General features: G+C 43.4%; 1 protein-coding gene across 1 annotated transcript in view; it reads left to right on the top strand.

Moving 5' to 3' along the window:
• GLIS3 (GLIS family zinc finger 3) overlaps nt 1–22,814 on the top strand; it is a 591,510-nt gene that overhangs the window by 531,758 nt on the left and 36,938 nt on the right. The window contains exon 7 of the mRNA XM_006863746.1: nt 1,274–1,442. Within this exon, the coding sequence (XP_006863808.1) occupies nt 1,274–1,442 (169 nt within the window). The remainder of the gene's footprint in view (nt 1–1,273; nt 1,443–22,814) is intronic.

The raw sequence follows: 22,814 nt of genomic DNA, 5'->3' as shown, positions 1-22,814 counted from the left end.
TTTGGTTGTGTATAAGAAGCTCTGGTAGCATGGTGGTGGCTGTGTGCTGTGGAGTCGGTTCCAACTCATAGCGACCCTGTACAGTGTTTCCGAGGCTGTAAATCTTCACGGGAGCAGAACACCTCATCTTTCTCTTACGTAACAGCTGGTAGTTTTGAACTGCTGACCTTGTGGTTCGCAGCCCGATTCGTAACCACTATGCTGCTAACCTCAGGGTCAGCAGTTCGGAACTACCAGCTGTTCTGTGGGAGAAAGATGAGACTTTCTGCTCCCATAAAGATTTACAGCCTTGGAAACCCACCCTGTACAGGGTCGCTGTGAGTCAGAACCAACTCCATGGCACATAACAACAACAACAACAAATATGTTTTATAATTTGAGGTTCTAGTCTACATTTTTGATCCATTCTGTGAGAACCCATCTGTGAGGCCCTGATCAGAACAGTTGGTAGCGGTGACCGGACACCATTTAGTCCTTCTTGTCTCAGGGTAGATGAGACTCTGCTTTGTGTAGACCACTTGCCCTATAGAGTGGTTTCTTCTCTGAGTCTTTAATTTCCTTTGTTATCTTTTGCCTTGGATGAGAAGAGACCAATCATTGTATCATAGATGCTGCTCAGACACTTTTAAGACTCCATATGTAAGATCTGGAACATACACTTTATGGACTATATTATGCCAAGTGACTGAGGTGAGCAGATCCACTTTGGATGGAGACCAAGTCTTTTTCACAACAAGATCAAGGAAGGTCCCTTAGATGTGTAAGTTAAAAGCATGTTGGAACAGGGAAGCTCTGCTCTTGTCACGAAGACTCAGCAGCATGGGGGCAGAGGAGAGATCCCGGCTGTCCCATATCAGCTCATTGGGGTAGTAAAAAGAGAAAGAAGTCAGGTGTTGGGCCCTTCCCAACCAACCGGTAGAATATTCTGGTTCCTGACCTCTCATTCCCCATTACTGAGAAGCTCTGACAGGGCAACCTCGGTCCAGATGCAAACACGATGAGACTGGCTAATTATACACTGTCCATACTCGGGGTTGGCAGGCCAAGGCAACAGGAAGTGGAATGTGTGGCTCTGAGGTGGCCCGGGAGCCCAGAAACCTGTCCCTCCAGGAAAACAAATACCATATGTAGCCAAGAAGGGCAGAAAGGTCCCCTTAAAGCCACCAGGAGAAAAACAAACAAGCCTTAAAATATGTCTGCTGTCAGCATTTGCCTCTGAAAACTGTGGCTCTGTTTGGAACCTGGTCTGATGCTTGTTTTCTCTTGATTTCAGCTCCTCTCTTCTCCAGCAATCACTCGAGCCGAAGCGGAACAGCTGCCGGGGCCGGGCCACCCCCACATGCTGTCAGTCACCCTTCTCCGGGACATAATGTACAGGGGAGCCCCCACCACCCCCCCTCCCAGTTACCTCCACTCGCAGCTGTGGACTCGGGAGCTGAGAGGTAAGACCATCTGTCTCTGTCTCCTAATAGGTGTTGCCGCCAAGCCTCTCTGCGAGGAGAAAGGATCTGACAGTTGCTGAATTTTATTAATAATCTGATAGTGGGTTGAGTTTTACCCAAAGGTGACATTTTTAAAAGCACACACACAAAGCGTGCACAGCAAGTAGCTCATTACTGGGTCTGTTTTCTGTGAGCCAGGGGGTGGGGGGCGGGGGGCACATAGAGAAGGTACTGACTAGAGCCTATGGAAAGGTATGGCTGCTGGAAAGACATTAGCATTTGCCTGTGTTTTCACCTCCGCTCTGTCTGTTTGGGGAACTAGGGTTTGGAGGTGTGGCCATCAAGGTGAAGTGCTTACCACATTTAAAGTGGCAATCTGTCACTTAGGCTAACAACACCAGGAGCATGGAGTTTTGTATGCTCCAACAGAAAGGGGGCTGCCCACAAAATATTTTGCCTTGCTGTCAGTCCCAGCTACTCCCTGGAGATGGACATCATGTTTGGTAAAGTAGAGGGTCAGTCAAAAAGAGGAGGACCACCCATGAGATGTGTTGACACAGTGGTAACAACAATATGCTCAAATAATGATTGTGAGGACGTTGTCGGACTGGGCAGTGTTTTGTTCTTTTTTGTGCGTTAGGAGCTGGACCCAGCTCGAGGGTACTTAGCAACAACAATGACATCACCTTCCTGAAGGGTTTAGAGAAAATATATTCTTTATAGTTTTACTTCTGAATGAATTCGTTCTGGAGGTCATTCTTGTCCTGCCTCTGTTCCCTGGTCCCTCTTACATGGGTTTTGATGGACCACAAACCAGAACAGAACCCTGCCCCTCTTGCATTTCTTGGAAACCCTAGGGGGAAGTTCTACTCTGTCACATGGGGTTGCTATGAGTTGGTATTGACTCAACAGCATTTCACAACGAGGCTGTGATGGAAGAAAGACCTGGTGCTCACCTTCTGAAAATCGGCTAATGAAATCCTACAGATTACAACAGTCTGGTCCTGTTGTGCCCAGGTTGCCATGAGTCAAGGCAGCAGCCAACATTTATCAATCCTATTTACTTGTGATATGTTCGTTGATTATAGGCTACATGCCAGGCACTGGGCTGGCTTCTGGAGGATTCAGACATTATTAAAACATGGTCCTGCTCTTAGAAGACTAGGCAGGAAAATCAAGTATAGATGTGCTGGGGAGTCAGAACAAACACCACAAGAGCCCCAAAGAGGACATACATCCCTATCTCTGTCTGAAGGAGTAAGGGAAAGAAAAACAGCAATCTAGCTGTGGAAGGATGTCTAAAGGCTTTTCCAGCTGGGTTACCAGGGACCTGCATAGCAGGCAGCCAAGAACAAACACAAGATGTGGGGATTAAGGACACATTGAAGAAGGTGCAGGTGACTCAGAACCCAGGGTATACATGGATGGTGAAATCAGATAATAGGACTTATGTTGAACCATGTGTGTTATGCTAAGGATTTCCCCCTTTACCCTACTGGAAGCAAAGAACCAATAGAAGCTCATTATTAAGACATAGTCAGAATCACATTATAGAGAAAGGAGTTTAGTGATTAGACGGCGCCATACGTGAAGTGAAGCAAGTGGGAACTACAGGTCAGCGGAAAACAAACTTCGGAAGAAAGATGTGGTGACCAATTTCAGAAAATGCAGCCATTGAAAGCCCAGTGGAGCACAGTTCTACTCTGACAAACATGGTGTCACCATGAGTGGAATCTATTCATGAAAAATCACCCACTGAGAATCCTGAGGAACACAGTTCTCCTCTGACACACACGGGGTGCCAAGAGTGGAATCTATTTATGAATAATCACCCACTGAGAACCCTGTGGAGCTCAGTTCTACTCTGACACACATGGGGTGCCATGAGTGGAATCTACGCATGAAAAATCATCCACTAAGAACCCTGTGGAGCCCAGTTCTCCTCTGACACACATGAGGCACCATGAGTGGAATCTACTCATGAAAAATCATCCACTGAGAACCCTGTGGAGTACAGTTCTTCTCTGACACACACGGGGGCACCATGAGTGGGATCTACTTATGGAAAATCATCCACTGAGAACCTTGTAGAGCCCAGTTCTCCTCTTACACACACGGGGGCACCATGAGTGGGATCTACTTATGAAAAATCATCTACTGAGAACCCTGTGAGCACAGTTCTACTTTAACACACACGGGGGCACCATGAGTTGAAGTCAGTTCAACAGCAGATAGTTTTTTAAATGCACGAAATCAGGTAAAGGAGCCCTGGTGGCACAGTGGCTAAGCACTTGACTTCCAACAAGCAGATGGCCATCTGCTTCCATGAAAATTACAGCCTTGACAACCCTAGGGGTCAGTTTTACCCTGTCCTATAGGGTCACCGTGAAGTACAATAAACTTTTATGGTTAAGTGTTTGGGGTTTTTAGCTTAAAGGTGTGAACAAATGAGATTAAAAAAGATGAGCCACCTAGTCCAGGGTCCTTATAAGAGCCTCCCCCCAGGTCCTAGCACAGTGGATCGGCTCAGTGACAGCACAGTAGGCTCAAACATAACAATTGTGAGGATGGCGCAGGACAAGGCAGGTTTCCTTCTGTTGTGTGCAACATCACTTTGACACGGATCCACTCTATAGCACATAATGCCGGCAACACAAGGAACCCTGGTGGGGCAGCGGTTAAAGCACTTCACTGCTAACCAAAGGGTTGGCAGTTCGAACCCGCCAGCTTCTCTGTAGGAGAAAGATGTGACAGTTCGTTTCTGTAAAAATTACAGCCTTCGAAACCCTTGGGGGCAATTGTACTCTGCCCTCTAGGGTCTCTGTTGTTGTTGTTAGGGACCATCTAGTCAGTACCAACTCATAGCAACCCACTGCACAACAGAATGAAACATTGCCCGATCCTGGGCCAACCTCACAATTGTTGCCACACTTGAGCCCATTGATGCTGCCACTTGGCCAATCCATCTCTCTGGGGTTTTCCTCTTTTTCTCTGACCTTCCACTTTACCAAATATGATATCCTTCTCCAGCAACTGTTCCCTCCTGACAATATGTCCAAAGTATGAAAGACGAAGTTTGGCCATCTTGGTCTCCAAGGAGCACTCTGGCTGCACTTCTTCCAACACAGATCTGTTGGTTCTTTTGGCAGCCCATGGCACCTTCAATATTCTCCTCTAACACCATAACTCAAAAACACCAATTCTTCTACGGTCTTCCTTATTCACTGTCCAGTTTTTGCATACATATGAGGTTATTGAAAATACCATGGCTTGGGTCAGGTGCAACTTAGTCCTCAAGCTGACGTCTTTGCTCTTCAACACCTTAAAAAGGTTTTGTGCAGCAGATTTGCCTAATGCAATGCATCATTTGATTTCTTGACTGCTGCTTCCATGAGTGTTGATAGTTAATCAAAGAAGAATGAAGTCCTTGACAACTTCAATCTGTTCTCTGTTGATAAGAATGCTGTTTATTGGTCCAGTGGTGAAGATTTTTGTTTTCTTTTCATTGAGATACAGTCTATACCAAAGGGTCTCTAGGAGTCAGTTTTGTTTCTTTAAAAGTAGATAAAACATCTAGTAAGGTAGACTGCATGAAGCCATCATTGTTGTTGGCACTTGGCCATGAGATTTGAGTCTGGAAGCCAGAGGAAATTGTAGATGATCACAGAAGTGGGTTAGGTGAATGATTATGAAGGGAGCACATGGAGGAAGGGACAGGAGATGGAACTCTGGAGACTGAAAGAAGTGGCCTTGTTTGGGCTCTTCCCAAAGGCTATGTTTCTGTCTCTGTGCCAGCCCAGCTGGGACCTGGTGTGTGAGGTGGGTTCTCTTCCGATCTGCCTTGGGGATGAGGATGACATAAAACGGCCCAGAGTTATTCATCATGTTTGCCTTCATGTCCAACCTGAAAACACTCGAAGCCAATGTGCTTACCTTCCGCTTTGAGTTTATAGATCTTCTCCTCTGTTTGACTGGGAAAGCCCCCAACATAAACTCCAGTGGTTTTCTTAACGGAACCAGGTTTATCACCCTTTGCGATTTTTAGTGAGAAATGGGCGTGTTTTCCTGCTTAGCGGGCATCGATTCATCGTTTACTTGGCTTGAAGTTGTTCATAAAATGGGCTGACTCACTATCGGGAGTCAGGAAAAGAAGGGCCCAACACAGCTTCCCAGCAAGCATCGGACACTTTGATCCTTGTGGTCATAAAATAAAATAAATGCAAGTTCTCTCAATTTGATGAGGTTCCATTTTTATTTTGAAATAATATCTGAATGGCACATCCTTTCGGTGATTGAAACAGTTCCCTAACCCATTCCTGACTGTTGATTTAAGCTTATTATGGGAAGTGGTGTTGTATCATAGCCTGGTGAATGAGCCCGGTGGTACTTATGTTTATATAAGGGTGGCTTTCATGAGAGGAACTCAGCTTCTTTGGAAATGTTAATTCACTGGGTTTCTTAGTATGCCTAGTAGACCAGAGAAAACAAAAATATGACTAGGAGTCCCTCTTTGAGATGGAGAAATCTTGCTGGAGTAAGTCAGCTGGATTTATGTTCCTCGTCTAACCCAAGAGAATGTCAGGGCCTCTACGTATGACTCCATTCTGAATAAGGCCTTGGGCACTGTCAATAAGGGGAAGTGGGGACTTGTAGACTGGCCATGATGGAGAGACTTTTAAGGGGTTTTCCGTGACCCAGAAAAGGCTAAACTTAAGAAAAGGATGTGGTCTCTCTGTAGAAAAAGTAAGTCAAGTACATGAATCAATAAGAGAGGATGTTAGGAATAATTGTTATTGAGAAAGTTGTCAAAGCATCAGAACCAAATAAGAAAGGAATACCAGTGTCTTGTGTCCCTGTTGAGTATTGGAAGGAGGCTTGGTGGCACAGAAGCATTCTACTGCTAACGTAAAGGTAGGTGGTTGAAACCCACTAGTCATGCCAAGGGAGAAAGATATGGCAGGCTACTTCCTTATAGAGAGCAGCCTTGGTACCCCGAAGGGGCAGGTCTGTTCTCTCCAGAGGGGTCAATGTGAGTTGGAATCAATTCAACAACAACGGGTTTGCATTTGGTTTCTTGTGTATTGGAACATCTCACTGGTTTTCAGATGTGGCATTGTTAGAATTCGGATTGTTGTTGTTAGCTGTTGTTATGACAACACCATGCACAATGGGACAAAATGCAATCCCGTGCTGCATTCTCCAGGGATCTGTTGCGGAGCTGATCATTCTGACCCACATGGTTTTTCCTGGCTAATTTTCAAAGTAGATTGTCAAGTCCTTACTTCTAGTACATCTTAGTCAGAAAGCTCCCCCCAAACCTGTTCAAAACCATAGTAACACACCAGCCTCTATTGCCAGACGGGAGGTGAATCGCATGATGTGCATGGAAGGACAGAACTCTACCCCAGAACCATTGTTCCATTAGAATTCTAGGTGCTTTGATAGATATGAGCTCTTATTCTATGCCTTGTAGTAACCAAGACTGACTTTGTTGTTGTTGTTGTTAAGTGCTGTTGAGTCAGTGAAGGGTTTCCAAGGAGTGGCTGGTGGATTTGAACCACCGACTTCATGGTTAGCAGTCCAGTGCTTATCTTACAGTGCCACGACAGAATTCCGAGGTTGACCCTAAGGTATCATTTATTTCGAAATCCAGCATTAGGAACTTAGTGTGTGTGTTGCTTGCCTGAATGCTAAGTGGTTATAGAGAGCAGCCATGGTCAGTATAATGTCTGGACAGTTGTGGAAGGGTCTTCAGAGCTGGTCAGACTAGCCTGCTCGCTGCCCTGTGACAGAATTGGTGTCTGCATCTTGAATGCTGTTTTTCTTCTGCCTTCCAATGCCCGCTGCCATCCTTGGCTGGATGTTACCTAGAGACAGTAGCTTTTTGAGGGAAGGACCCTTACATTTTCTCTAGAATGTTTGCTGTCTGAGGGTAGAGATGACATCATGTTTACGGCAGGTCGACCTCAGTGTGGAGTTTAGTTACAGACCACCTCAACAAAGTGAGTATTGCAGTAGAGCAACTCACACGAAGTTGTGGGCTTCCCAGTGCATATGAAAATTATGTGTAGACAACACAATCATCTATGATGGGCTCAACCGTAGCAATGACGGTGAGGATGGCACGGGGCCAGGCAGTGTTTTGTTCTGTTGTGTATTGGGTGTCTATGAGTTGGAACTGGCTCAACAGCGTCTAACAGGAACATGGTCTATGAAGCGTGCAAAAATGATGACAAAGTTTGAACTATTGTGAGAATGACCAAAATGGAACACAGAGACATGAAGTGAGTGCATGCTATTAGAAAAATGCGTCCATGTACTCACTCAACACAGGGTTCCCTCAGGAAACAAAACAAAATGGTATCTGTAAAGTGCAGTAAAGCAAAGCACAATGAAACAAGGTTTGCCTGTGCTCTGTTCCCAGCTTTTACCCCATCAGTGCTTGTATCTAACCCCTTGGCATCGAGTCGATCCTGACTCTTAGCGAGCCTACAGGTCAGAGTCTAGCTGCTTCCTAGCGTTTCTGAGGGTATTAGTCTTTGTGAGAGCCTCATCTTTCTCCCACAGAGCGGCTGGTGGACTTGAACTGCTGACCTTGGGGTTCACAGGCCAGTGTTTGTATTAGAGAACTACTGCGTTTCCTGATTTATAGAATCTATTATATAGACTTCGTTATGTTGTTGTTGTTAAGTGCCGTCAAGTCAGCTCTGACTCATAGCAACCCTTATAGGTTTTCTGAAGAGCAGCTGGTGGGTTTGAACCACCAACTTGCAGTTAGCAGTCCAGCAATTATCCCACAGCATCATACCAGGACAATCTACATTTTAGAGACTCTTAAAATGTTCAAATGGATTCTGTTCCTTTGAGTTTGTTGATTATTATTATCCCTTTTTTCTAGCTGTTGTTGTTGTTGTGTGCCTCGAGTCAATTCCAATGCATAGTGACCCCTGTGACCAAGCAGAACTGCTTCATAGTTTCCTAGACTATAAACTTTGCAGGACTTAATAGCTTAGTCCACTGGACTGCCAGAGCCCCACAGTGCATATTGTCATTGTGTTGTTGTTAAGTGCTGTCCAGTCGGTTCCCACTCATAGAGAGCCTGCGTAGAGTTTCCCAGGGGTGACCAGTGACTCCACAGTGCATACAGGGCCACCTAATACATTTTCTCCTAGTGTGGCACTGAAGGATAAGCACTGTAGGATAAACCACAAAGTCAATGGTTCAAACCCACCAACCACTCTTCCAAAACCCTATGAGTTGGAACCAACACAATTGCACTTAATAACAACAACAGCAATCCTTGTTGTGGGGTGAACGAATACGGAGGGAAGAACTCTGAGGGCGGGAACGGTGCTCTTTAAGCTCCAAGTTCTCCTTTGGACCTGGTTACCGGGAAGCCGGATGTGAGCATTTCCCAGTAGAATCCCTCAGCCTGTGGCTCAAAGATTTATTCTTCTCAGAGTACTTTCCATAGGTAAATGTATTTCATTTTCAAACACACTCGTTTTTCATTGATTATTTTCAAGTATATATCAAAAACCAACTATTAAAGTGTCTGTAAAGGAAACCATGTATAGATGTGCGTGTGTGTGTATACATATATTTAGTGCCCAAGACATTAGTTCACTTCTGCCCAATCAGCCACCTTAATTTTTGTCCCACATTCCAAACCAGCCTACCTCATGTGAAGCCTAAGACAATGTTTTTTCAGTCCCCTTGGATTTTCAGTCAGTCAAGTGAGTCAGGACAGCAATGCAGGAAGGTTTGAGGTAAAATAGAATTCCTTGTCTTGCAACCTCAATGCGTTGGCTTGAAGCATCAAGGAGTTGAAACAAAGCCATTGTGTTATACAAATGTGTCAGTGGGGGCTGTGTTTTTTTTTTTTTTTTTCCCATATGCTTTCTCTCAAACATATGGGAGCCACAATTCCCAAAGTGAAAACCCACAAGCCGTTGTAGCCTGAGTCAAGATATCCACATCACACCAAGTGCCTCATCTCTGATACACACAGCAGCAGACTCTAAGGAAAACCTTAATGTTTTAACAATGTGAGCTTGAAATTATAGTGGACTTTTCTTCTCCTAGGTAGGGGCAGTTGAGAGACTTGGCTGTTAGGAGACTGCATACCTTTTCCAAGTGAGAAATGTCTGTTATTGTTGTTGTTAGGTGCCATCGAGTTGGTACCCACCCATAGCTACCTTATGCACAGCAGAACGAAACACTGCCCAATCCTGGGCCAACCTCGCAATTGTTGCCACGCTTGAGTCCATCGATGCTGCCACCTGGCCAATCCATCTTGTTGGGGGTCTTCCTCTTTTTCTCTGACCCTCCACGTTAACAAACATGATAGCCTTCTCCAGTGACTGTTATTAGTGGGCAAGAATACCCCTGAAAGATGACTAAGGGAAACAAAAACCAGGAGTCCAAGTTCTTTGGGATATGTCGCCTTGAGTCTTTTTCTGAGAGGTAGTCTTTAGTTGCTTTTCTATTTAGATACAAGGAGAAAAAACTTTTCTGTGTTTTAATTATCTTTCTCCTCAGAATAAATTATTAGGATCCTGCTTTTTCCATAGACAGTCCCCCTCAGAAGAAGAAGCCCTTGATCGTGTTGGCGTTAGTTGCCATCAAGTTGGTTCTGACTCATAGCAACCTTGTACACAACAAAACAACACACTGCACGGTACTGTGCCAACCTCACAAGCTGTGCTTGAGCCCATTGCTGCTGCCACTTTGTCAACACATCTTGTTCAGAGTCTGTATCTTTTTCTCTGACCCTCCACTTTACCAAGCATGATATCCTTCTCTAAAGACTGGTCCCTCCTGGTAATATGTCCAAAGTAATGAGAGACAAAGTCTGGCCATTCTGGCTTCCAAGGAGCGTTCTGGCTGGACTTCTTCAATTATAGATTTGCTTGTTCTTTTGGTAGTCCATGGTACTTTTAATATCTCTTCCAACACCATAACTCAAATGCATCAATTCTTCTTCAGTTTCTTTGTTCAACTTTCACATGCCTATGAGGCTATTGAAAATACCATGGCTTAGATCAGGTATAGGTTAGTCCTCAAACTGACATCTTTACTCTTGTACACTTTTAAGAGATCTTCAGGCAAATATACTATCCAACTGGATATTTGTACCAATTGGGCAACTATAGCATCTAAATGGACTTGAAGGGTTATCCTCATGGAAACAAGAATTGGTAATGACCTTGAGTTGGCAATAGCCACATTTGTAGAACCAATGAGTGTTCAATAGAGTAGTCTTCAACAGCAACAATCCCCATTTCTTCTGTCTGAACCTCTGCTGTATGAGGTGCTGGAAATACAAGATGGCAGCAGACATCTGAGGATTTTATGTGCTTTCCAAGCCAAGATCCCTCTCTGATTGTAAATTTTTCAATAGAGGCCATTTCCTCCAATTCCTTACTCTCATCAAACATTGAAGGTGTAGAAAATTCCTTTGTACTTACAGCGGTAACCTGACATCCTGCAGATTGAAATAATGATAATAATAATAATGCAAATACCAACAGCACATGTTAGCACTATCCAAGCCACCACCCCGCTAGTTCCTTTTAAAATTTATGGATTAGATTTGCTTTTGAGATGCTGTTTGGCAGCAGCTTCCAGAGGCATCTAACTGTATTTGGCAGAAGTACTGCATTTGAAGTTGATTCTCAAAGTTCTAATAGCTACTATAGTCCATAGACTCATGTTTGCAGTTGGGTACCATCTGAAAGGCACAGGGCAGTCCATTTTTTATCTTCATTTCTTTTAAGACTTTCTCATCACACTCTCTCCTGAATATTTTTCTCTCTCATGAATTCTATTACAAAGCAGATTGAACGCCTTGCCTAATACCGTGCTGAGCAAAAGAAAGATTCTTCTCTTTGCCTCAGGACCATGAGTTAATCCCCTTGTTTTGATCTTCTCGGAACAGCCCAAGGGATGATATCATTGCAGATTTTTATTTTTCCATAGCAAAAACTTGGACATCCAAATGTCTAAGGCCACTCGAGATACATTTGCTTCTGGTTGGTGCTTTTTTTTAAAAGAGGATTTGGCAGAATCGGATTTTTCTCCCTTCTCTCCCCATCACTTCAGAGTCTGAAATAGACAAACAACTCAGTCTCAGCCAATTCTGCACTCAAGAAATCCCAGACAAAGCTGGCTTCTGGTGAAAATGTGTCCCGCATGGTTCATTTCTCGAACATACCCTCCATGTCTGTCCCTCCTCCTCCCTCTCCATCTCTACAGAAGACGGGACACAATGTGGTGCCCTGGGCTCGATTTCAGCTTTTCCAGAGAGAAAATACACGTCTATGTCCTGGGTATTGTTCCCTCCAGCCCAGAATATGCTGCACCTCCTATTTCTCACAAACACGATTTATTCATCAGCATGTATGCTGGAACCTTCTTTAAAAACTGTGGCCATCATCTCATACAAACACAACTGTCTTCGTTTTCTCCTGCCACCCTGACAAAAAAATACCACAAGTGGGTGGCAGGCGTGGATCTCTTCAAAATTATGGAGACAGAAAGTCCAACTCAGCATTCAGCTGTGTCACTTCCTTCTGGGGGCCTCTCTCCTGGTTTCCGGTTTCCTGGTTTCTGGTGTCTGGTTTCCGGTGCCTGTAGATGATTCTCACATGGTATCTGTCTACCTCATGTGAGCATCTAAGCCCATTTTCCCCTTTATAAAGACCATTGCGAAGTGATAAGGTTTAGGATTCACTCTACCTCATTAACACAACAAGGAAAAAAAAAAATCCTGTTTCCAGACAGGTTGATGGTCAGAGGTTCAGGGGTCATGGGTCACGACTTCTATGTTTCCTTTTGAGGGACACAAATCAATCCATCCCACCAACTTCACAGCTACCCCTTTGCTGTCCTTATGGAGGCATGAGCAGTCACTGTATGAGTCTTGGTCCTGGCCTCCCTTATAAATTATTTACAGTTAACACTGACCCAGACCCAAGAGAGGAGATAACAGCACCAAGTCCCTCTGAGGGATGGACTCAGCTCATAGACTGGCTTGGAACAGTCCCTGGATGGCTGTACAGCCCGGTGGTCCACTTGGGGTCTGCCTGAGTGGAAAGTGTAACAATTACCCACACTTCCCAGCAGCCATTTCTGCATTATTGAAAGCTGGTCTCGATTGTTTCAGGAGCCGAATTCAATTTGCAGTTCCCCCAGTAACATGCTGTGATTCATTCGAGGACAAATCTGGATTGAACAGAGTCCAAGTGTCTCTTTTGTGAGACAGAAGGAGGTATATAAGTAGATACTATAGTCACCAAGATGAGTCACCCAGGAATTCATGGAGTGATTCATAAATCGTTATAAAGACCACTAAAGTCTACTCAAATGGATTGTTGTCTGGCTATACAAAGTGGGGTATTATCACTGGGGCTTTTTTGTGTTTTAGCTGTTAAATCAGATGTGAAATCTTTAAAGCTGTGCTTTTCTTTCCTGGTTTTGAAAAGGATTCCTTTTCTTTCTTTCTTTCCTCCACTGCAGTTGACCAACTGCTAAAGCCATTTTTCATTGATTACTTTTCACAGGTGAATTTTAAAATCCCATCGTATGATACCCCACAATTATTGGGGGGAACTAAAACAACAGCTCCCCATATCTACCGCAGACCAGTTTGTATCCATGATTTCTGATTCCCTGGCAATAAATCAATAGGAAACAAGCTGTCCTAATGCATTCTTCCTGCTTTGGAAAAGTCTGTACGTAGCACGCAGAAGAAAGGGCTTCGCCAAGTTCATGGAATTAAAAGACAATGGATTTTTCCACAGACTTTTTGAATCATTCTCCCTCCACCTCATACGAGAGAGAGGGAGGAAAAAAAACAATTCAAAGCACTTATCAGCCACCATTTAATCCAACTGATCTTGTGATGACTGAAGTCCCTTTTTTCAAAACGTTAACTCCCAAAGCAGGACTAACATACACCACCCCACAATGCTTTGCTTCAACTGAAGAAATGGAAGAAGTGTTTATGATATGCATATGGTTTGCAACACAGTGTGTTAATAGATTGTGTTTGAAGAAATAAAAAAACAGTACTTAAACATAGAAATGTTTAGAAAGAAGCCTCCCACGAAGTAGTTATCCAATCAGAAGATTAAATGTATAAGCCCAGTTTGGCCATGAAGGACCCTGGAGTCTGCTTTGCGCAGTTCAGCAAAGCCAGGTGGGCATTGTCTCTCATAGCCAGATTTATTTCTGATACCCGCCTCCCCACTGACAGAGATATTTATCTCCTGTTCTCTCAGGACTCTTCCTCCATTCTTCCCTCTCTCGTCCTACCCCTTCATCATGCACCTTCCTAGAATAAGTGGTCTTATTCTAGCTGAGAGACTTTGGATAAATCATTTCACCTCCTGGGGACTCCCCTTTTTTTAAGCACCTAAAATGGTACCCCGTGTGCCCCTCCCATGCTGAACATTCTAGAATTGGATGAATTTGTGAATTGGGAGACACACCTTTGGGAAATGAGACAATGTCACAAGACCCAGAACCAGAAAGTTCGTCTGTGTCTGAATGTTGTTAGATACCTCAGAGCCCATTGGAGTCATAGTGTTCCTATGCACAGGGGCAAAATGCCGCTCACTTTGGCACACATGGTTGCAGATCGGACCATTGCCATCCATAGGGGTTTTCACTGTCTGGTTTTTGGAGGTAGCACACCTGGTCTTTCTTCCTAATCCATCTTAGTCTGGAAGCTCCTCTGAAACCGGCTCAGGATGATGGTTGCCTGTCAACCTGCACTGACACATGGTGGTGGCTGCTCATGAAGTACACTGGCTGGGACTAGAACCCAGGTCTCCCACATGGGAAGGAAGAACTCTACCGCTGGACCCCTGTATCTCATGGCCGCACCCCCTTCCCCACCTCAGGATCCATACCCAAATCTCAGTAGTCAAGGGAAAAAAGAGTCCTGGTGTGGTGCTGTAGGATAAGCACTGTATCACAGGATCGGTGGTTCAAACTCACCAGCCACACCTTGAAAACCCTATACAGGGTTGCTATGAGTCGGAACCGACTCAACAGCACTAAACAACAGCTCTTTACATTGGTCAGTCAGTGGACATGTATTGATCATCCGGACATCATCAAACATTCCTTCTCTTAAGAACTTGTCTACCCTTATTTACAATGGGCCACATTCTGCCCCTACCCCACCTCTCTCATTCTTTGTTTTGCTTGGTATCACTCATATCATCGTCTCTAGCCCAAGAAAGAGTTTGAGTCCTTAAAGTTGTTCCTCACCTGCCTGTCCTCAAGTTCCGCAAAGACAGGAATATGTGTCACTTGTAGCTCTGCTTTTGGTCAGTGCTCGAGTGCCTTCTGTTTTTTGTTTTGTTTAAAGTTTTTATTGTAAATTCAGTGCTAGTTTACAAGGAGAACCTCAGTTTTGCATTCATCCTATGGTATTTCATTTCATTGCAATGATTACAATCCTCTCCATCCATGCCTCACCATTCAACAGTATTTACTTCTATTCCTTCTGTTTTTTGTTTGTTTGTTTTTGGATGTACACAGAAACACTCAGGAATATATGATAATTTTAACAACCAAAGGGCACATTCTGCAAGCCTGCCTCCTGGCTGCCATCACACAGTCTTTCTCTTTCCATGAGTTCAGAGTCCTCAGCTGCTTCCTCTCTCCATGTCTTCATCTCTGGTGTCACTGCTTCTCTGGATAGGGTCCCACATTCCACTCATGCTCTTCTCCCTTGATGGTCCTCGGGTCCTCTGTTCCTGGACTGTAAGATTAACCACTCCCCCGTTTTTGTTACAAAACTTCTACCTTTACAGTTGTGACAGTCGCAATTAGTCATGATAACAATTACTACTACTGAATCATAAGAATCTTATCCCCATCTCCTTTCACCAGACCCATCAAGACAAGATGAAAACTCTTCAGTGGGGGGATTCTACCTCTCCCCGCACACTCTGAAACTAAACTCCCTTCTGAAAACTTGTAATCCAGTCACTTTGTGTCTTTATAGTCCTCTCCCCACCCCATTTTAGGTAGCCAATGTCTAAATTGCCCGTCCCTATCAACCCTGTGTATAGAGGGGATAGGATTGATCCTTTATGTGAAGACGTCTTCCCTCTCAGCTGGTATTTTGAGCTACTATATCCGTAAGTATAGGTCAAGTTTATCAAATTGTAGCAATTTACACTTGTTCCTATATCAAATTGATCTTTCTCTATTTGAGTTTTGATTATCAAACCATCAAAGCTAGGTCAAGTTTGGGCATTCTTGTGCATCTCCCCTCACTTCATATAAGCAGGATGCTTCACTCTCAGATCTAGCCCTCTGTGGCTATGTTCTTGTCCATGGGATCAGGAGTTCCCATTTCTCACCATATATGTGTATATTTAAAAACCTGCATAGATCAGTTCTAATCTGCAACACATGAAATCTCCATGAGTCAGAGTCTACTTCATAGCAGAGCCTTTGACTGTCTGGGGGTTTTGTTTGCTTTTTTGTCGATATGGTTTTTTAAGGGACAAAGCCCTGATAGGTTGGACTTATAGGTCTATGTTCTATGATGCCCACCTGCATCTGCTTCCGTCTGCAGTTTATCTGTGTGTCCCCGTGGGTTCTACTGTTCTGGCACGCTGTAAGACTGAGTACTAACAGCAGTTAGTGGAAAAAGGCCTTCTCTGATTTTGAGTCCTTGCCCTGGAAGGTGAGAAAGCTCAGTGATAAGGGCAGATGAGCAAAGGGAGAAAAAAAGGAGGGCACGAGGAGAAGCATCGTGGTCCAGCAGTGTCCACATCATGGACACTCAGGTGTGTATGTATGTCTGCAGAAGGCTTCTCAATTTAAAAAAAAACCATCTTATCTCTTAGGAACCCTTGAAACTTACCTCCTAATGTCTTGTTTGTCACCCAAGTCATTGCTCAGGCTAAAACTGTCCTCCACCTAAGTGAGAGGAGATGATTAAACAGTACTCTGGTTTGTGCTGTGTGAAATGTTTCCAGTAAGTTGTAATTTTTTTCTTCTGCTTTGCTATGTGCACATTTACATAAAGGAGTTGAAAAGGCCGGACAAGAACCTGATGAGCTATGTTAAGTGAAGTCTGGGAAATGTCAGTGGCAGCTGGTGGACAGAGTCGGCCCTGGGAAAGATTTCAGAAGTCTCTCTTGGCTCTCGGAAGCGCCAGTAACTCAGGATGAGCGGAGTGATGTCATCAGGACCTGGTGTAACTGGGGAGTGAACAGCCCATCGGGGAAAAACAATGTGAAGGAACCCAATTTCTTTGTTAATTCTAGCATCAACATTTTTATTTCACCTTCTTTTGATTTTTCAAAACAAAATAGAAAAGACCAACTTTTTGGTCTAAGTATTCCTGGTGTGGTACTGTACGATAAGAGCTGGACTGCAAGGTCCATTTGAAACACAAGATCTGTTTGAACGGCAAGGTCGGTGGTTCAATTCCACCAGCCATTGTGTGGAACACTCTATAGGGTTGCTATGAGCGGGAACCAAGTTGGCAGCACTTAAGACCATAAGGAACCCTGGTAGCACACCCATTAAGCACTTAGTTGGTTGCCAGTTGAAAGGTTGGTAGTTCAAAGCCACCCAATGGTTTCATGGGAGAAGGACCTGGTTATCCGCTAGTGTAAAGAGTACAGCTACAAAACCCCAAGGTGTTGTTCTACTGTGTCACGTTGGGTTGAAGTGAGTCAAAATGGATTCAGTGGTAGCCAACAATGACAACAGCATTCTGACCTATTCATTATAGCGCGTGTGTGTTGAAGACACATGATTGAAAAGTAGGTTGAAGACTTCTCAAAAATGGGAATCTGAGGCCCACCGTAGCTTCACTAATGATGGTGGTGGTGTTGTATCACTGAGTCAGTTCCAATTCAAAGGGTTTCTGAGGCTATAAAGCTTTGCTGTTGTTGTTAACTGACCCATAGCCACCCTGTATAGGGTTTCCAAGGAGGAGCTGGTGAGCTTGAACAACTGACCTTGCAGTTCAAACGGCTTTGCAGTCTGTATCTTTACAGGAGCAGAAAACCTCATCCTCTTTCTGAGGAGCAGCTGGTAGAGTCAAACTGCCGACTTTGTGGTTAGCACTCAGCTTGTGATTTACTACACTATTAGGGTTCCATTAACCAATAACAAGTCACCTTCTGCATAGATAAGTGTGTATGGTTGTTGCTGTACGAAATCGCTCCAAACACTCCATGTCTTGAGTTCTTTCTGCATTTTCCGGAGCTTTTCTCACAACACCCTAGCCATGCGTTGTCATGATTAATTTGGATATTCCACAGGGTCTAGTCTCTGAACAGTAAGACCCCCTTTGACCTTTACCAGCCTGCTCCCTCTCCTCACACTGGATTTCAATTTGCAATGTTTCTTCTCTAAGGAGCCCTGCTGGGACCGTACTTACTAACCCACCTGCTTACTTAAGTGTGGGCACAGTGGCTCTGTGGGAAAAAGACCTGGTGATTTTCTCCCATAAAAACAGCACCCTAGAAATCCCTGTGGTTCAGTTCTTCTTGGTCACTTGGGCTCACTATGAGTGGGACTAGAAAATCACAAACAACACGAGTTGGTTAATGAATAACCAAGTTTATACAAATTAGGTTCAAATTAATTGAGAGGCTGTGAGACACTAACCTACAGCATTTTACCCGGTAGTAATATTGATTCTGTGTGCTGTTCTTGTAAATCTATCTCATTTAATCTCCCCTTCTTACACTGGACTCAAGTGCTGAGTTTGTGCTTGTTTTCTTGTTTCTAGCAACTGTCTAGATAACAAAGATCATTTCTAGCCACTTTTCAGCTTTTCTAAAAAGTTTTCTACTATGTCTTCCCTTCCTAAATCAAAGCCTCCTTGAAGGTATTTGTTTATTTCGCTTAGATCACTTAAATTAAATTTTTTATTAATACATTGTTTCAGTTGACATACTATACTTAGAATTTCATTAATTTGATACCATATAATTTTATTTATTGATACATTATATGGGCTGACACACTATGTTTTGAATTTAATTAACTTTAAACCATTTAACTTCATTTATCTGAGTAATGGAGAAAAGACCGGTCTGAATTAGCAGAAAATATAATGTGGAATCAGCTCAAACCTATATGTTGCTATTGTTAAATGCCATCAAGTCAGTTCCGACCCATAGCAACCCTGTACAGGGGTTCTGAGGAGCAGCTGGTAAGTTTGAACCTCTGATTTTGCACTTCAAATGGCTTTGCAGTCTGGCACATTAACCTACAGCACCACACCAGGTATTGATTTATTCACCCCAGGTCCCCAAGATAAACAAGTCCGAAACCTTGAAGTGTATCCCTCCACATTTTGTTCTTTGCTCAACATTCTTAATGTATTAACTAATATTTAGTAGCCAAGAAAGCTTATCAAATAATGTTTAAAACTTGATTAAATGAATAGGTGAGCATGTTTTGTAATCAGCATTAATTATATAGAAAATCCCGTCACTTATCTGTGGCTCCTATCACTTGTCTGTCAGTTTGTCGTACTGTGATGGCTTGCATGTTGCTGGAAGCTATGCACCAGTATTTTAAACACCAGTAGGGTCACTCATGTCAGACAGTTCAACTGAGGAGTAGACACATCATAGTTTGGGTGTTGTGGAGGGCAATGCACAAGAAGGGGGAAGAAGTGGAAGAACACGGTAGATAGGGGAACACTGAGGCAGGTTTGCATGGGCTAAATGGGACAGAGGTACATAATGATGTATGCTCAACCTTGGAACAACAGGGCTCTGTGATACAGGGATCAAGGCATAGTCTGAAGAGGGGAAATAACGTTAAGATGCTTAACTGTCTGATGAATATTGGTTTCCCTTGCCTACTATTGTAAAATAGACACTTGAGTGGGATAGAAAGGAATGTTGGAAAACATGATTACAGAAAGCTTGAAAGCCCGTCTTCAGCCTAGAACTGATTGGAATACCTAAAAGCCATTTTAGAACTTGCCTAGTAAAATAGGCCTCTTGCAGAACCTTTACAGTGTCGTTGTTGTTGTTAAGTGCCATCAAGTTGGTTCCAATCCATAGTGACCCTGTACAGGGTTTCCGAGGCTGTGAATCTTTACGGGAGCAGAACGCCTCATCTTTCTCCTGTGAAGCAGCTGGTAATTTTGAACTGCTAGCCTTAAGTTTCGCAGCCCGATTCTTAACAACTACACAGTGTATAGGACCTCAAATGGAATCCTGAGTCCCATCCAGAACCTTCTGAGGTGAGACATTCCCACTAGAAAGGCCAAGCAGACTAGCCTGGAACAGCTAGAGAAACAGAAGATACATCTTCAAAGAAAGATCAGCAGGAAAAATCCAAAACAAGAATGGCAATATGATTGGCTAATACAAAAACAAGCAAGTTGTTCGCCAGAGAGCCCTCAAGGCAAGCAATCAAGTTCCTTCAGGACAAACCCCCCTCTAAGACTGATACTCAAAGGGAACACATGAGCAGCCATGAAAGCTTGCTGGCAACCACATTGGCCTACTGGTGAGTGGAAGATGGGGAAAGGCAGCAATGAAGAAATGTGCTGAGTTCAGCCATGTTGCATAGACTCCCATTGACCTGGAGATGAGGGAGACAAGAGGAAGGGCTGGTTGGTCCAAAGTGTGGTGAGACCTGGGAACTCCTGAGCCCATGGACAAGGACATAGCCATGGACGGCTAGATCTGAGAGTGAAGCATTCTGCTGATATGAAGTGAGGGGAGAGGCACAGAAACACCCAAACTTGAAGATAATACCCATTGGACCTAGCCTCGATGGCTTGACAATCAGAACTCGACTAGAAGAAGATTAAAAAAAAAAAAAAAATTGATAAAGGAAATGAGTGTAAATTGCTACAGTTTGATGAACTTGACCTATACTTATGGATGTAGTAGCTCAAAATACCAACTGAGAGGGAAGGAGTCTTCACATTAAGTATCAGTGCTATCCCTTCTGTATACAGGGTAGCTAGGGACGGGCAACTTTGACATTGGCTTCCTAAAATGAGGGGCGATAAAGGCATGAAGTGACTGCCTTACAAGTTTTCAAGAATGAATTTAGTTTTTAGAGTGTGTGAGGGAAGGTAGAGTCCCCACTGAATAGTTTTCATCTTGTCTAGATGGGTCTGATGAAAAGAGATGGGGATAAGAGTCTTATGTATGATTCAATAGTGAGTAATTGTTATCATGACTAATTGCAACTGTCACAACTGTAAATGTAGAAGTTTTGTAACAAAACCGGGGGAGTGGCTAATCTTACAGTCCAGCAACAGAGGACCCTAGGACCGTTAAGAGAGAAGAGCACAAGCAGAATGTGGGACCCTAGCCAGAGAAGCAGTGACACCAGAGATGGAGGCAGAGATGGGGACATGGAAAGTGGCAGCTGATGAGGACTCTAGACTCATGGAAAGAGAGGGACTGAGTGCTGGTGGCCAGGAGGCAAGCTTGCAGAATGTGCACTTTGGTTGTTTAAATTATTATACATTCCTGAGTGTCTTGTATACAACCCCCTATGCCCCTCCCCCCCCCACAAAAAAAACCCCAGAGGAAATGGAAGCAAATACTGTTGAATGATGATACACGGAGGAGATTGTAACCATTGCAATGAAATGATGGTGTAAAGCGAATGTTCTCCCATGTAAACTATCAATCAATTCACAATAAAAACTTAAAAAAAAAAGAACATCATACAGGAAGAAAGCAAAAGGTCATTAAGGTCATTAAGGAGAAGGAAAAGACCAAAATAGATGTCAGAAGAGTCTCTGAAACTTGCTTTCCACTGTAAAGATGGTAAAGTAAGTGGAAGAAATGAAGAGGTAAATGAGCTGAAGAGAAAATGTCAAAGATCAGCTCTAGAAAACAAAGTCAAGTATTATAACGAAATATGCAAAGGCCTGGAGTTAGAAAACCAAAAGAGAAGAACATGCTCAATATGTCTCAAGCTGAGGGAACTGCAGAAAAAAATTCAAGTATCAACTTGCAATGTTGAAGGATTCTCTGAGCAAAATATTAAATGATGAAGAAAGCATCAGAAGAAAACGGGAGGAATACACAGAGTCACTGTTTCAAAAAGAAATGGCTGATATCCGGTCATTTCAAGAGTTAGAATACAAACAAGAGCCAACGATACTGAAAGAAGTCCAAGATGCACTGAAGGCACTAGCAAAGATCAGGGCTCTGGGAATTGATGAAATACGAATTGAAATCTTTCAACAAAGCAAGGAGGCACTGGAGGCACTTACTCGTCTATGCCAAGAAATTTAGGAGACAGCTACCTGAAGAACTGATTGGCAGAAATCCATATTTGTCCCCATTCCAAAGAGAGGTGATCCAATGGAATGTGGAATTCATCAGACAATACCATTAATACCACATGGAAGTAAAATTTTGCTAAAAATAATTTTTAAAAGGGTTGCAACAGAACATTGATAGGGAACTACCAGAGGCTCTAGCCAGATTCAGAAGAGGATATGCAACAAAGAATATTCTTGCTGCCTTTAGTTGGATCTTGCCTGAAAGTAGAGAATGCCAGAAAGAAGTTTACCTTTGTTTTTTTGACTATGCAAAGACTTGCAACTGTGTTGATCATCACAAACTATAGACAACATTGCAAAGAATGGGCATTCTGAAACGCTTAATTTTGCTCATGAGGAACCGGTACGTTGACCAAGAGACAGTCATTTGAAAAGAACAAGAGGACATTGAATGGTTTAAAATCAGGAAAGGTGTCATGATTGTATTCTTTCATCATACGTATTCAATCTGAGAAGTTGGCTTATATGAAGAAGACTGTGGCATCAGGATTGGAAGAAGACTCACTAACAAAATGCAATATGCAGATGATACAACCTTGCTTGCTAAAAGTGAAGAAAATTAAAATAATTCCTGATGAAGATCAAAAACCACAGCTTTCAGTATGGGTTGCACCTCACCACTGGACCATTTATTAACATCATGATAAATGGAGGAAAGATTCAAGTTGCCCAAAACTTTATTTTGCTTGGATCCACTGTCAACACTCATGGAAGCAACAGTCAAGAAATCAAACGATGTATTGCCATCATCAGATCTGCTACACAAGACCTCTTTAAAGTGTTCAAGAGCAAAGATGTCCTTTTTAAGACTAAAATGAGCCTGACCCAAGCCATGATATTTTCAGTAGCCTCATATGCATGTGAAAGTTGGACAGTGAATAGGGAAGATTGTAGAAGAAATTACACATTTGAATTATGGTGTTGGGGAAGAATATTAAAAGTACCATTGATTGCCATGACAAACAGATCTGTGTTGGAAGAAGTGCAGCTAGAGTGCTCCTTGGGAGCCAGGATGGCCAGACTTCGTCTCTCATACTTCAGAC

This window comes from Chrysochloris asiatica, unplaced genomic scaffold (assembly GCF_000296735.1).
Source record: "Chrysochloris asiatica unplaced genomic scaffold, ChrAsi1.0 scaffold00056, whole genome shotgun sequence".
Taxonomy (NCBI): domain Eukaryota; kingdom Metazoa; phylum Chordata; class Mammalia; order Afrosoricida; family Chrysochloridae; genus Chrysochloris; species Chrysochloris asiatica.
The sequence above is the reverse complement of the archived record's forward strand: the minus strand, read 5'-3'. Positions and strand labels throughout refer to the sequence as shown.